The sequence below is a fragment of the Chlorocebus sabaeus genome, chromosome 14, assembly GCF_047675955.1.
Source record: "Chlorocebus sabaeus isolate Y175 chromosome 14, mChlSab1.0.hap1, whole genome shotgun sequence".
NCBI classification, from domain to species: Eukaryota; Metazoa; Chordata; class Mammalia; order Primates; family Cercopithecidae; genus Chlorocebus; species Chlorocebus sabaeus.
Genome location: NC_132917.1, coordinates 43,331,503 through 43,347,398, shown reverse-complemented (window position 1 = coordinate 43,347,398; position 15,896 = coordinate 43,331,503). Strand labels below are relative to the sequence as shown.

The following is a 15,896-nucleotide window of genomic DNA, read 5'->3' as shown; positions in this document are numbered from 1 at the left end:
AATTTATAAAGAACTTCAACATAGGTAATCTAATGTGATCCTCATATGTCTACTATATAGGATAAGAAATCTAATTTGTTGAATGGGCAAAGGGAGGCTTAGAAAAGTAAATGCTTACCTAAGAGCATATTGCTAATAAGAACCTGAGACAGCAATATTAGAAGGTCTTCTGACTTCATGGGGCTGTATTTTGTATTTTTGTGGTGTTTTTGCCATAATAGCTGAAAGTGATCACATATATGAAATGTCAAAACATATATACAGCTTGATAATAATGAACATATGAATAAAGGAGGAAAATTAAAATAATTTTTTACATACTGGAGCTATAATTAATATATTATGCAATTCATAAAGTTAAAGTGTACAATTCACTTTATTAGTTTATTCACAGAGTTGTACAACCACCAGCATTTCAAAAATTAATTTTTAATATTCTTCATGCTATCTTTTTTCTTTAAAACATTTTTTTCTTCAAATTTGTTTTTACCATCGTTTTTTAAAACTATAAAAATTTCTACATGTGTAGTGCTTTAGAATTTATGAAGAACATTAACATAGGTAATCTAAAGTGATCCTCACAAGTCTGATAAACTATCAACATTTCTAAAATTAATTTTTAACATCTTAAAAGTTAATTCAAATAACTTTAGAATATTTTTATCACAGAGAAGCCCCATTCCCCCAACCATCTCCAACCCTTGGCTTTCCTTATGTTTTAAATTACATGTATAGGCCAGGCATGGTGGCTCACACCTGTAATCCCAGGTGTGCAGATCTCAGGCAGGTGGATCACTTGAGGTCAGGAGTTCAGCACCAACCTGGTCAACATGGTGAAACCCCGTCTCTGCTAAAAATGCAAAAAATTAGCCAGGTGTGGTGGCATGTGCCTGTCATCCCAGCTACTAGGGAGGCTGAGGCAGGAGAATCGCTTGAACCTGGGAGGCAGGGGTTGCAGTGAGCCGAGATTGCGCCCCTGTGCTCCAGCCAGGGTGACAGAGCAAGACCCCGTCTCAAAAATAAATAAATAAATAAATAGATTACACATGTAATCATCATCACAATCAAGAGAGTGAATATTTCCATCATCCCCCAAATTTCCCTATGTCCTTTCCTGGACTATTATCATTATTTTTGAGACAAAGTCTGTTACCCAGACTGGAGTGTAGTGGTGTGAGCACAGCTCACTGCAGTCTCACTTATGAGCTCAAGCAATCCTCCCACCTCAGGCTCCCAAGTAGCTGGGATTGCAGGTGTGTGTCACCACACCCAGCTAATTTTTAAAATTTTTATAGAGATGGGGTTTCACTATATTGCTTAGGCTGGTCTTGAACTCCTTTCTGGATTACTTTTTACAAGGTAAAAAGATTCATACACAAATTTGAGATCGGTTTTGTCTTTACTTGTAGTTTTTTGTTCTTGTAAATTTAATAATTGAAATTTGTGCTCATTCTTTGTATTTAATATTTTTAAAGTCTAAATTGTTCTAAAATGAAATTTCTTTTACTAATCAGTTTACAATAATGGATCATGGCTTGTTTTCCTTCAGGATTAAAGAGCCAACGCTGGAAATGTTTCTGTCAAGAATCATGGCATCCTGGACTAATTCAGCCATACAAGTCCTTGAATCAAGTTCCCCCAGCCTAAGGGACAGCCTGAATGGGAATTCAAGTATAGTTGGGAGACTTTTGGAATATGTCTATACCCATTGGGAACATCCATTGGATGCTCTAAGACACCAAACCAAAATCATGTTCAAAAACCTTCTCCAAATGCACCGGCTCACTGTGGAAGGTGCAGTTTTGGTCCCTGATCCTTTCTTTGTGAAACTAACTGAGAGTCTTCTGCGATTGGAATGGCATATTAAAGGAAAGTACATGTGCCTTGGTTGTTTGGTAGAGTGCATAGGAATTGAACATATTCTGGCTATAGATAAAACTATTCCATCTCAAATCTTAGAGGTGATGGGGGACCAGTCATTGGTACCTTATGCAAGTGACCTCTTGGAAACCATGTTTAAAAATCATAAGAGTCATTTGAAATCCCAGACTGCTGAGAGTTCTTGGATTGACCAGTGGCATGAGACTTGGGTTTCTCCTCTCCTTTTTATACTGTGTGAAGGAAACTTGGATCAAAAATCTTACGTGATTGATTATTACTTGCCAAAATTACTAAGTTACAGCCCTGAAAGCTTACAGTACATGGTAAAGATTCTTCAGACTTCTATTGATGCTAAAACTGGTAAGAAAAATGCATTTTTGTTTTAGTAATTTCTAATTATAATACTTAAATGTAGGTAGCTATGCAGATGCTAATCATATTTAAATTTAAATATCACTTCTATAAATAGTAAAGGAGGAGATTAATGATAGATGTTTCAGTTTGAAACGAATGTTCCTGTATAAAGCTGAATGGAGTTTTTTGGCTGAAGTCATTTCTACAAGCTAAAGAATAATTCTACTTACAATGATAAACTTTCCTTTATTACAAGGTTTTAATTCATTTTTTCAAGTTCTGAATTTATTTTGTTGTATTACTGGAATAAAAGTTTGTGTGTCTTATATAATGTGCTTATTCAAGTGATTGAGACAATAATTAAAAATTGTGTTAGGCAAGGTTAAAGACAGGTAACTTGGCAGTAGCAAGTTCTTTTCTCTGGGGAAGTGACAAAATTCAGAGGCATGATCTCAAGAAATAGCCATCTATAGTTACTTACAATAGGGGTAGACATCCCATTGAAACTCACAAACCCTACAGGAATCACTGCAAATTCAAGCATAATTCAGGATGTGTAAAGTGATGATCATGACACATCGTATAAATCTTAAAATTATTATATTGTTTAACAAAGCAAAAATGTAGTATTGTACAGTGTGATTTTAAGAAATATTTTCAACTAAAATTGTTAAAAACTTTCAGTACTTCAAAGAGTAGCCATGAGGTAGCAGGAAAATTTGATTCCTGTATGTGAAAATAAGCCATTTTTTGTAATTTTTGACAACAGTTGTTCTTGACTTTTTGAAAAGCCATCTGAAATTCAGGATTCAAGAATCTGTTCTGAAGTAAGGTTGTCTTTATTTTTATATCAAGCTGCCCTGTCTTCCTGGTAATGGCTGATGTGCTAGCCTCTCAAACCAGCAGGCTGTTTGTGTTCCTTTTTAAATCTTCTTTACTAGTGAAAAACAGTCACTCTAAAATGTGCAGAGAGGTTCAGTGTTTACTTTTAGAGCAATAATAAGTCTGTAGCCACTGATGTGTTTATTTCTCCACCTGATTTTTTTTCCTGATTTACTTCCTGATTCATTTTCTAAGTGTTAGGGAAAAAGTAAAAATGTTAGCAGGTAAATAATGATTTGTTTGTGTTAACAATAAGAGAATTATGCTTACCTGAAACGATTGACAAAAGGACAAATCATTTTAAATAATGATTTATTTTAGAATAGGAACTTTAATTTATGTTAGAAATGAGTTTAAAATGTGATTTTCATTTATTGAAATAAAATGTTAATTGGAAACATGAAAATTAGCAGCTGATAATTATAGTAGTCATTGCATAATATGGTAATGGTCTTTCTTACTGTGCTTTCAGGACAAGAGCAATCTTTCCCATCCTTAGGGTCTTGTAATAGCAGGGGGGCTCTGGGAGCTTTGATGGCATGTCTGCGAATAGCTAGAGCTCATGGACATCTTCAGTCTGCTACTGATACCTGGGAGAACCTCGTGTCTGGTGCAAGAATAAAGCAAGGCTTAATTCATCAGCATTGTCAAGTAAGTAAAGAAAATTACCTGGATTTGTAGGTGCAGTAGATCCCTTTCATGTAGCAGTTCAATGTAGAGGCCCCTACATTATGTCCTGCACTGTTTTAGGGGGTTCATAAAGAGAATGAGTAGAAACCCTAGTCTCCCAACTAAACTTTCAGTAGACACTTTCTTCAGGCTACTGCAAGTTTAGTTGAGGATGTAAGAAAACTTGCATAAAACAACTGGAAACTCTTAGAACTGACAGTACAGATACAAGCGTGCCATCATGTGCCCTTAAATACATAAGGACTTGCTTGGGAGGCTCAGAAGAGACTGATCAGAGCAGGTAGTGCTTGATTAGGAAAGTGATAGATACGATTAGAAAAGAGGAAGCCTTGGAGCAGCATACAAAATGGAGGGACCCAAATGAGCAAGGTCTGGAGGATGAGTAAGAACATTGCTTATCAGGGGTGGAGTGTTTTGGACATTTTTTGGAAAGGTCTAATGTTAGGCTAAAGACTTCATTGGTTCCCAGGCACCAGCTGGTTTTATGAAGCTAAACCAAAGCCACTCTGTTTTCAGCAAGGAATTACATTAGTGGAAACATGAATTTCCAGAGTGGGAGCAGAAAGAAACCAGGAAACCAGTTAGAAGTGCCTGGCAGTAATTTAAGAGTGAGGTGATGGGGTAAAGGGGGTCACTGGAAAAAAAGAGAAAAAGGAATGAAGCTGAGCATTACCATGGAATAAAAATCTTTGATTGTTGCATTTTATAAATCCCCAATTTACACGTTTAATAAAAAAATTGTATAGGAAATAACACTAGGATCTTTGAGATTAAGAAACCTTTCTAAGGTACCTATTGGTGAACTGAAGTTTATTTTTTTCCTTTTGTAGCCTATGTAAGTAATTAAACAATTCAAGTGATTTAGGTTTTGCTTTTTTCTTGGAAAATTAATGTTTTATTGCTTGATGTTTTTTAGGTAAGGATAGATACATTAGGCTTGCTTTGTGAAAGTAATCGAAGCACAGAAATTGTTTCCATGGAAGAAATGCAGTGGATTCAGTTCTTTATTACATACAATCTTAACAGCCAGTCTCCAGGAGTGCGGCAACAGATCTGTTCACTTCTTAAAAAGGTAGAATTTCCCATCAGAAGGCATAGGGAAGTGGTGAACTTTGTTTGGGAAATGGTTTTTAAAAAGAGCCCAGATTTTGGGAGCGTGTGGGAATGGTCATGGAATTGGGCTACCGCCTCTGTTCATGATGGCCCTTCTATGACCTGTTCTCTGATTCCATAAAGCTTACATTTGGGATTAAAATCCAGAGTGGAAAGCACACACCCCTCCCCTCACCATTTTTTTTCAGGAGTTCAGGATCAGCCTGGGCAACACAGTGAAACCCCATCACTACTAAAATACAAAAAAATTAGCCGGACGTGGCAGTGTGCATCTGTAGTCCTAGCTGCTTGGGAGGCTGAGGCAGGAGAATTGCTTGAACCTAGGAGCGGAGGTTGCAGTGAGCCGAGATTGTACCACTCCAGCCTGGGTGACAGAGCGAGACTCAGTCTCCAAAAAGAAAAAAAAAAAGAAAAAAAAAGAGATAGGATCTCACTCTGTTGCCCAGGCTGGTCTTAAACTCCTGTGCTCTAGTGGTTCTCCCACCTCAGCCTCCCAAAGTGTTGCGGTTATAGGCATGAGCCACCACACATGTCCAAAAGGCCTTTCATTTTGGTGTAGTAAATCAACCTTGGGTTCTTTTTTGTAAAGAAAAAATCTAATGCTGGAGTTAAGGTAGTTTTAAGAAAAATTGGTAACGGGAGAAAGAATGCCCTTGCATTTTTATAGTTTTAAGCACCTCATAAAGTGATCATTATCAAATAATCCAACTTGAATTAATTGCGCAACACATTTATGGGGTGAAGAATTGGTAGAGTAGGGAAATGACTATATCATCTTCAGGTTTGTGCCAACTTAAAGGAAATAGAACTGTGGTTTAATGATAGTATTCTGCTTTGCAATAATAACTTTGTTTTTGGCATAAAAATTATTTTTCATCAAAAAGAAACGTTATAAAATATTAAGAGATTAAAAATCAGTGCTCTCCTTGCCTGACGTTTTATTCTAAAGAATTTGCCTTGGCCGGGCGCGGTGGCTCAAGCCTGTAATCCCAGCACTTTGGGAGGCCAAGACGGGCGGATCACGAGGTCAAGAGATCGCGACCATCCTGGCGAACACGGTGAAACCCCGTCTCTACTAAAAAATACAAAAAAACTAGCCGGGCGAGGTGGCGGGCGCCTGTAGTCCCAGCTACTCAGGAGGCTGAGGCAGGAGAATGGCGTAAACCCGGGAGGCGGAGCTTGCAGTGAGCTGAGATCCGGCCACTGCACTCCAGCCTGGGCGACAGAACCAGACTCCATCTCAAAAAAAAAAAAAAAAAGATTTTGCCTCTCAGGCTGACATTTAAATTTAATGTGTGGCTCACCTCCGCTTCATTTTCTTTGTCTCAAAAGTTGTTTTGTAGAATACAGGAAAGTTCTCAGGTACTTTATAAATTGGAGCAGAATAAATCCAAACATGAACCAGAGAAGGAGTTAACCAAACAGCACCCTTCTGTTTCTTTACAGCAGTATAAGGTAGGTGATATAGTTCTAAACATAGACTTTTTTTAAAAATTAAAAAGTATAATGAATAAGCATTAAAGGGAAATAAATGGAAGTCTTTCGGTGAATTGTGTTTCTCTGCTTTTTTTCCTTCAGGCTGAGTATTACCTGTTTCTTCTGCTTTGGTGCGCTACTTGATGTAGCCTGGGTTATGGAACCAGTGTTGTACAGGAGGACTGTTACAGAATGACGTTAGTGGGCTAACCCCAGTCACTTTCAGCTCATGTGGGCCAGATGAATTTAGTACTTTAACAGAAGGGTAATTGATAGTACTGAACTCCGTCCTTCTCCAGGGCAGAAGACTGCTGTTGCTGGGCCTGTTTTCTCGTTAGATTGACATGACTTACAGAGGCTTGGTATTAATGACTCTTGGCCCATGGTCCAGCTGTGGAGGGAGCTTGCTGTCTGTTTTACATTGGAGTGAGCTTGAAGAGTAGGGCTGGATTTTAGGGCATTGTGTTAATGAAATGGATGGAAACCCAGGTACAGCAGCTCCAGTCTGGGCCAGGGCTTAGCTTGACAATCTTGAATTTCTTTTCAGCAGAACAGATTGAGCTTTTCACTATTCTTCCCCCAAATCTAGCCTTTGAGAAGCAGACCCTTTTTTTCTCCTCAGGCCCAGATAGAAGACAGAACTTACCTATTTATTTTGAGAAAGAGGTAGATAAATAGATTAATGATACATTTGAACTATGACATGCTCACTACTTACTCTAAACATTATTATGGATGCCCTTGGTTTTCAGTTTTGTATTTAAAAGATAAAAAGCCATCAAACAAAGAATATTTCTATTCAAAGGCTAAAATCAGCTTGACTTCTTAAAATCTCAATGACGAAGATTGGGAAGTCACAACCTGAATTTTAAAGACATAGGTTTACTCCTGATTCTGCCACTTATTAGTTGGCTGACTTGAGTCTCATCAACTATAAGCAGAATTAGTAACCTTTCTCAAAAGATTGATTTGAGGATTAAATGAAAAAGCTCTTTGTAGTTTGTATTTCTCCACTTGATCTTAGCCAAAAGGCTGAGAAGTGATGTAACTATGTATCTCTCTACAAAGCCTTGCTGGGAGTCATTAAAAGCGACTGGCGCTGGCTCATGCCTGTAATCTCAGCACTTTGGGAGATTGAGGCAGGAGGATCACTTGAGCCCAGGACTTCAAGACTAGCCTGGGCAACATAGCACGACCCCATCTCTATTAAAAAAAAAAACCAAAAAACCTTGAGACGGGCATGGTGGTGCGCATCTGTGGTCCCAGATACTCAGGAGGCTGAGGCTTGAAGGTTGCTGGAGTACAGGAGGTCAGGGCTGCGGTGAACCTTAATTGTACCACTGCACTCCATCCTGGGCAACAGAGCAGTGAGACCCTGCTTCAAAAAATTAATAAATAAAAATTTAAAAAGTGACTAGAATATATATTGAAGCCCCCAGTGTGCGTGTGGGACAGTTAAAAAAATTTCTTTTAAATTAATTAATTTTTTGTAGATGTGGGTTCTTGCTGTGTTACCCAGGCTGGTTTCGACATCCTGACCTCAAGTGATTCCCCCGCCTCCACCTCCCAAAGTGGTGGGATTACAGGCGTGACATACTACCTACTCTCAACATCATTATGGATTATTTTGGATATTATGCCCAGCCTAGTTATTTTGTAGTTTCTCTTAGATCATTGGTAGATCTAACAATGCATATCTCGTTTACTTTCTTTTTGTAAGGGGTAAAATGACGATTTGTGAAAACTCAATTAAGTACTTGGAAATACAAAAGCTGTTTTTTGGATTGAGATTCTGAATTTTCATGTATGCATGGTTTCTTGGTCTGTGCTTATAAGTATGTGTGTTTTGAAAATTAGTGCTTAGAGTCTTAATCTGAGTCAGTCTCGTGGTTGTGGTACTTTTTCCCTACTGGCACACCTGTGGCTTTTGGAGGTTGTGACCTTGGCACTATAGTGTCATGACTGTCACATCGTCAGAACAGTGGGTGCCGTGCACAGTGTGTGGTGTGCTCAGTGCCAATCGATAGACTTTAAGTGCTGGGGGAGAAGAGGAGGCTATTAGTTGAAAAAGAAGTCTTCTAGTCTAGTGGAGATTATTTTATACCTAAATAACTGATAGTAACTAGAGTCCTTTTAAATTTATAAAATGTTAGATGTCCATGTTCTCATTTAACCTTTAATAAAAAGGCTGTGAGATAACATTCTTATCCCCACTTAACAAGTGAGAAAGCTGAAGCTCAGTGAAGTGCAATAACCTTTGTAAGTTTCCTCAGCTAGTAAGTGGTAGAGTCAGAACTCCAGTCCAGACCTGCTCTTGACTCCAAAATCTCAGTGTTTTCTCCCTGCAACCCCCAGTACTAGCTTAACGAAGGCTTGGAGATAAGAAGGTACAGGGAGATCTCGGGGAATGGTGAATTCAGTGGTGTGAATGACATAAAATACCTTAGGGAATGGAGGACTTGAGTAATAGGAAGTGAATCCAAAGAATCAAGTTGAAAATGGATAGCTTTCAGTGATAGGCCAAGGAAGATTTGGAAGTTTCACTGGGAACCATTAAAAGTGATTAGAGCATATACTGAGTGTTACTATGTATGTAGGATAGTGTGCTCAGCACTAGGGATCCAAACATAGAAATGTGGTCCCTACCTTCATCATGGCTACAGCCTCATTGCGGGAAAGAACTATATTTAAGCATATAAATGACAATACAGTTTGAATGATACCTCCTAGTGGATGATCTTGTGTTTTTTAGACGGAGTTTTGCTCTTTCACGCAGGCTGGAGTGCAGTGGCGTGATCTTGGCTCACTGCAACCTCCACCTCCTGGGTTCAAGCAATTCTCCTGCCTCAACCTCTTGAGTAGCTGGGACTACAGGCGCCCGCCACCACACCGGGCTAATTTTTGTATTTTTAGTAGAGACGGGGTTTCATCATGTTGGCCAGGCCGGTCTCGAACTCCTGACCTCAGGTGATCCGCCCGCCTCAGCCTCCCAAATTGCTGGGATAATAGGCATGAGCCACTACGCCTGGCCCTTGTTGTGTTTTAATGTGAATCCTGTTTCACTTATAATTAAAAGTAGTTTAACTGGGATATTTTTCAGTAATGGCCCTATTCCTTTGAAACCTAATAGAATTAATAACCTAATAAACTCTTAGGGCTTGTGGGGACCTAAAGGATAAATCCCCAAGGTTGCATGTTCTTCACCCTAGAAATGAATGCAGGGATCTTCGGTAGAGTCAGTGAAGACTAGGGCTGTTGAACCCAGTGAGACTCTGTCTTAAAAAAAAAAAAAGTGTACACATCTGTCTGGGCTACAATAGAAATTGTACTTCTTGTTGACTCTGCAAATATAGGGTTTATTAAAGTCATGATATAGCTTATGGTCAAGGGTACTAACCTGAATTATTAAGCAAAATGAACAACCAGTATCATTTTTGAAATTTTTTATTTTTACATTAAAAACAAAAACACCCACTCTAAAAGGGTGTTTAATACTATGAATATAACCTATTGTGACGTAATTATACTTACTGTAATTTTTTTTTTTTTTAAGAATTTCATGTCATCCATTTGTAACAGTCTTTTCGAAGCATTGTTTCCTGGATCTTCCTACTCAACTAGATTTTCAGCTTTAACCATTTTAGGCTCAATAGCTGAAGTTTTTCATGTCCCAGAAGGTAAGTGTTTAATAATGTTATGGGAAATAATATTTTTTCTTTCAAAACATACTTATTCTACATTTTGCTTTATTTGAAGTTTCAGTTTTGTTGCCTTTCTTTGAGGTTTTATTCTTACCATGTAATTCTTGCTTGTACATAATGAAATTTGCCAGTAAAGGACAGAAGAGAAACTATCTCCCTTTTCATTGATCATTGTTTGCCAACCCCAAAGTGTAATTTTCATGGATTATGCTTATTATGGAAAGAGTTCCAGCTCTTACCTCCCTAGTTTGTTTGTTGCTGTTTTAAGATAGTATCCAATCTGTTCTTTAAGTTTTAAAATTTGAAATAATAATAGCTTCTATTATATTTAATATTTCTCAGTGAGCTCTGTGGTTAAAATGTGGTTTCCCTTACATACTATCTGTTTCATATGCCTCAATCTGGTTTCGGAAAGACAACATGAGGCTGTAATTTCCAAGTGTTCTGGTTTAATGATACCCTTTGTTTTTCCTTCTGTGTGGTTCTCAAGAGGGTGAAATTTCAGTTCCCTCTTCAGATCTTTTTTTTTGTTTGTTTTTTCTTTTTTGACAAGAAATTATTCCTTTTTTTTTCTTTTGAGACAGAGTCTAGCTCTGTCACCCAGGCTGGAGTGCGGTGGCATGGTCTCGGCTCACTGCAACCTCCGCCTCCTGGGTTCAAGTGATTCTCCTGCCTCAGCCTCCCAAGTAGCTGGGACTTCAGGCACGTGCCACCACGCCTGGCTAATTTTTTGTGTTTTTAGTAGAGATGGGGTTTCACCGTGTTAGCCAGGATGGTCTTGATCTCCTGACCTCGTGATCTGCCTGCCTTGGTCCCCGAAAGTGCTGAGATTACAGGCATGAGCCACCGTGCCCTGCCAAAATGATTCTTTTTTCCGTGTATATGTGTTATAATGCGGGATTTCTTGCTTGTGCTCAGTCTTCCTTGACTGTGGTCAAACAGGAAAATATCCTGCTCAGCTGCTCTTTCACAGGGAATGGCCGAAGTACGAGGGAGCTTTACGCTATCATTGGATTCTTTTTTATTTTAAAATATTGGGCAAAGTGTAATTTTTTGACAGGACAGTTAGCTAATGTAATAGAGGCTTGCTTCATTTGGGGAAAATCAGTTTTTAAAAGTTTTTATTTTGAAAAAATTTAAATCAACAGCAAAGTTTCAAGACTAGTTCAATGAATAGCCATGTACGCTCTACCTAGATCCATCTTTTGTTTTTGTTTTTGTTTTTGTTTTGAGACGGAGTCTCGCTCTGTTGCCCAGGCTAGAGTGCAGTGGCGTGATCACTGCAGTCTCTGCCTCCCAGGTTCAAGCAGTTCTTCTGCCTCAGCCTCCTGAGTAGCTGGGATTACAGGTACCCGCCGCCACGCCTGGCTAATTTTTGTATTTTTAGTAGAGCTAGGGTTTCACCATATTGGTCAGGCTGGTCTCGAACTCCTGACCTCAGGTTTTCCGCCCTCCTCAGTCTCCCAAAGTGCTGGGATTACAGGCATGAGCCACTGCACCCGGCCGATTCATCAGTTATTAATATTTTGCAATATTTGCTGTATCTGTGTCTTTTATTAATTTTATAACCATAACACAATGATCAAATTTAGGAACTTGAATGTTGATACAATGCTTTAATCGAATATGCAGTCCATATTTAAATTTTGCCAATTGTCCCAACAAATGGCCTTTTATATTATAGAACAAAAAACTAACTTCCCACAATCTGGGAAGCAACCCTAGATCATGCATTGCGTTTTGTTGTTATGCCTCTTTTTAGCTTCCTTTAATCTGGAAAGTTTCTTGTTTTATGATATTAACATTTTGGAAGAATATGTCTCAATTGGGGTTTGTCTCATTGTTTCCTGATGACTTGATTCATGTTGTACATTTTTGCAGCAATGTTGTATGGGTGATATGGTGTTTTTCACAGGGCATCCTCTTAGAGTATTGATGATATTGGCTTGTTACAGTATTTATGTAAGAAATATGATCACCTTATTCAAGTGGGGATGGCAGGCTGAAAAATGGTCTCCAAAACACATCCACATCAAATCCTTAAGAAGCTGTGAATGCAAACTTTACGTGGAAAAAGGGTCCTTGCAGATGTTCTTAAGTTTAGGATCTTGAGGTGAGATATCTAGATTATCTTGATGGACCAAAAATGTCATCACAAGTATCCTTACAAGACAGAGGCAGAGAGAGATTTGACAAACCAAAGAGGAGGCAGTGTGACAGCGTAGGTAGAGATTGGCGTGATATGGCTCCAGGCCATGGAATGCCTGTAGCTGCTGGAAGCTGGAAGAGGCAAGGAACCGATTTTAGAGGCTCTGGAGTGCATGGCCCTACTGACACCTTGATTTTGAACTTCTGGCTTCCAGAACTGTGAGAGAATAGATTTCTGTGGTTTTAAGCCACCAAGTATGTGGTAATTTGTTACAGCATTCAGTGAATGCAGGAGTCTCCCGTCAGTTCATAAAATTTCAGTAGTACTTCAACTTAATTTAGAAAATAAATTTTTACCTCAGAGTGATTGATTACTTCAATCATATAACAAAAAGTTTCCTGCGCATTTGATGTAGTTGTAGCTGCACCTGAGTGTGTGGGAATTAAAACTAGGCTGAAGCGTACCTATAATTTTTCAGTCAAGAGAGTAATTTAAAACATTTAAATGTACTTTAAAAATGAAAACCCTGAGTCATCTTCCTAATGTATGAGTTTCATGTAATTGGGCAGTGACTTATGCCATTGTAATTATGTTAGACAACTGGGAGGTAATGCAAATGGAGCAAGCCATACTGTAGCCATTACTTTTAAAGGAGACTTAAGAACCTTGACTGTGAAGTACAGGATAGGAGATGTAAATTCATCCTTCATTATCATCTCAAGAACTTCAGTGATAGGACTCTGATTTCAGATTAGTCAAATGGTTTCTGCCTTTCCTAGACCAAGAAGAATAAGTTGCATGCATCTTTCTTATGTGGAATCAAATGCCACAATATTGATGGTAATAAAATTCTACAATTAGATTAAAATGATTTGTTCAGCAAATATTAATTTAGTGCTTATTATATGTCAAGCAGCCAAGGATATTCACTGTCCCAAACAAGGTGCTTCTTCCTTTGAAGCTTATGTTTCAGTGAAGGGAGACAGGAATGAACAAGTAATACATAGAATTTGTATATATTATTACATTATGTAGATGCAAGATTATGTAGATTATGTATGTACAAGATGTAGATAAGTTCTATGGAAAATATTTCAAGAAGATAAGGGGGATATATAGAAGACCTAGGAGGCTGGAGAGTGTTAGTGTCTTCATACAGTGGTGTCATAAAGGGCTTCAAATTTGAAAAAAGCTCTTAAACAACTGATGGATGAAAGAATAAATAATGAAGGAAGTTAGAAAATATTTTGAGATGAGTGAAAGCAAAAATACAACATACCAAAACTTACACAATGCTGCAAAAGCAGTGCCTATAGGGAAAGTTATAGCTGTAAATGCCTACGTTAAAAGATCTTGAATTAATAACCAAGTTAACTTTTTACCTCAAGCAATTAGAAGAGAAGAACTTAAAAGGAAGGAAACAAAAAGATTAGAACAAAGATAAACGAAATAGAGAATAGAAAAACAACACAAATAACGAAACCAGAAGTTGTGTTTTTAAAGATCAACAAAATAGACAAAGTTTGCTAAACTGACTAAGATAAAAGAAAGACAGTACAAACAACTAAAATCAGAAATGAAAGTAGGAACATTTCTATTAAGTTTGCGGAAATAAAAATGATTATAAGACAATACAGTGAACAGTTGTAACACCAAGTTAGATAATCTACATGAAATGGACAAGCTTCTAGAAACAGGACAATTACTGACTTGAGAAGAAATAGAAAATGTGAGCAGACCTTTAAGAAGAGATTGAATCAGTATTCAGAAGGCTCACAGAAGGAGAGAAGAGGAAGTTTAGGGCGAGTGACTTCTCCGGTGAAATCTACAAAACATTGAAAGAAGAATTACACTAGTCCTTCTCAGACTCTTTCAAAAAATTGGAGAGAAGGGAACACCTCCTACCTCGTTTTATAAGGCCATCATTACCCTGATACCAAAACCAAAGACACTTAAAACCGGCCGGGTGTGGTGGCTCATGCCTGTAATCCCACCACTTTGGGAGGCCGAGTCTGGTGGATCACCTGAGGTCAGGAGTTTAAGACCAGACTGGCCAACATGGTGAAACCCCATCTCTACTAAAAATAAAAAAAATTAGCCGGACGTGGTGGCGGGTACCTGTAATCCCAGCTACTCAGGAGGCTGAGGCAGGGGAATCGCCTGAACCCGGGAGTCTGAGGTTGCAGTGAGCCGAGATCACGCCATTGCACTCCAGCCTATGTGACAAGAGCGAGACTTCATTTCAAAAAAAAAAAGAAAAGAAAAAGAAGATGAAAGACCAATATCCTTTATGTATATAGCGGCAAAAACCCTCAATAGAATACTAGCAAACCAAATCCAACAGCATATTAAAAGTATTTTATACCATGAGTAAGTGGAGTTTATCCCAGGAATGTAAGGGTGGGTCAACTTAAGAATAATAGTCAATGTCATCACATTAAAATGAAGGTGGAAATACCATGTGATCATCTTAATTTATGCAGAAAAAGCATTTGACAAAATTCAGTACCCTTTTATGATTAAAAAAATGAACACAGCAAAACTAGGAATAGGAAGGACAAGATGATGGACATTTGTAACACAACCACAGGTAACATCACACTCAGTGGTGAGCAACTGAAAGCTTTTGCCCTAAGATCAGGAAGAAGACACAGATGCCCACTGTCACCACTGCTGTTCACTGTTGTACTGAAAGTTCTAGCCAGAGCAGTTATACAAGAAAAAAATAAAAAGCAGTCAGATTGGAAAACAAGAAGCAAATCTGAACAGAGTTGTTAAGGAAGTAACAAAAATCTCAGGTGTCGGCTCTAGGAATTTCATAGGGTTGTGCTAACTTGTAAATTAACATTAAATGAGAAATTTGTATCCCAATTTATATTCCTCAAATTAAGTAAGCATAAGAATGTTTCCGTTTTCCTTAGGAGTTCACTTGTGAAATGTTTTTAAGTGTTCTTCACATTTTGCCGTGAAACCCTATTTTTCCACAGTTCTTGAGTCTTCATCCTAGAGTTAAGTGGAGTCAATGATTGCCATCATTCTTTAGGATAATTTTTCTTTTCATCCCTTGGTTGGCTGAAATTTCTTTTTCACCAAAAGTTTCTGGAGATAAGTAGTTCTTAATTTCTTGCATATTATAAAATGTTTCTATTGTTCTTGTACTTGAATAAGAGTTTGATAGGCAAAGTTCTTCACACCTTCATTCCCTGAGGATTTTGTAAGCATTGCTTCCTTATCTTTTAGCACTACGTGTTATAGGGACGAGTGCAGCCAGTCTAATTTTTTCCATTTTGTAGATGAATTGAGCTCTTCCCTGAATGGCCAATAGATTCCTTCTTTATCCTTGACTCCCAGTAAGTCTGTCAGGATATGTCATCATACTGATCATTCTGTGTCAGTTCATTCTAAGATACAGTAGGACTTTGCTTTTTTTTTTTTCTTCTTTTTTTTGTGAGACCAAGTCTCTGTTGCCCAGGCTGGAGTGTACTGATGTGATCTCGGCTCACTGCAACCTCCATCTCCTGGCCTCAAGTGATTCTGCTGCGTCAGCCTCCCAAGTAGCTGGGATTACAGCCATGTGCCACTACGCCTGGCTAATTTTTGTATTTTTAGTAGAGACGGGGTTTTACTCTGTTGACCAGGCTGGTCTCAAA

General features: G+C 38.2%; 1 protein-coding gene across 9 annotated transcripts in view; it reads left to right on the top strand.

Moving 5' to 3' along the window:
* Positions 1-15,896, top strand: part of THADA (THADA armadillo repeat containing) — a 351,338-nt gene that overhangs the window by 18,848 nt on the left and 316,594 nt on the right. For all 9 annotated transcript variants that reach the window (XM_073022941.1, XM_038006864.2, XM_073022942.1 and 6 more), the window contains 5 exons: positions 1,550-2,241; positions 3,590-3,768; positions 4,724-4,879; positions 6,253-6,375; positions 9,950-10,073. In XM_073022941.1, coding sequence (XP_072879042.1) covers positions 1,550-2,241; positions 3,590-3,768; positions 4,724-4,879; positions 6,253-6,375; positions 9,950-10,073 — 1,274 coding nt within the window. The remainder of the gene's footprint in view (positions 1-1,549; positions 2,242-3,589; positions 3,769-4,723; positions 4,880-6,252; positions 6,376-9,949; positions 10,074-15,896) is intronic.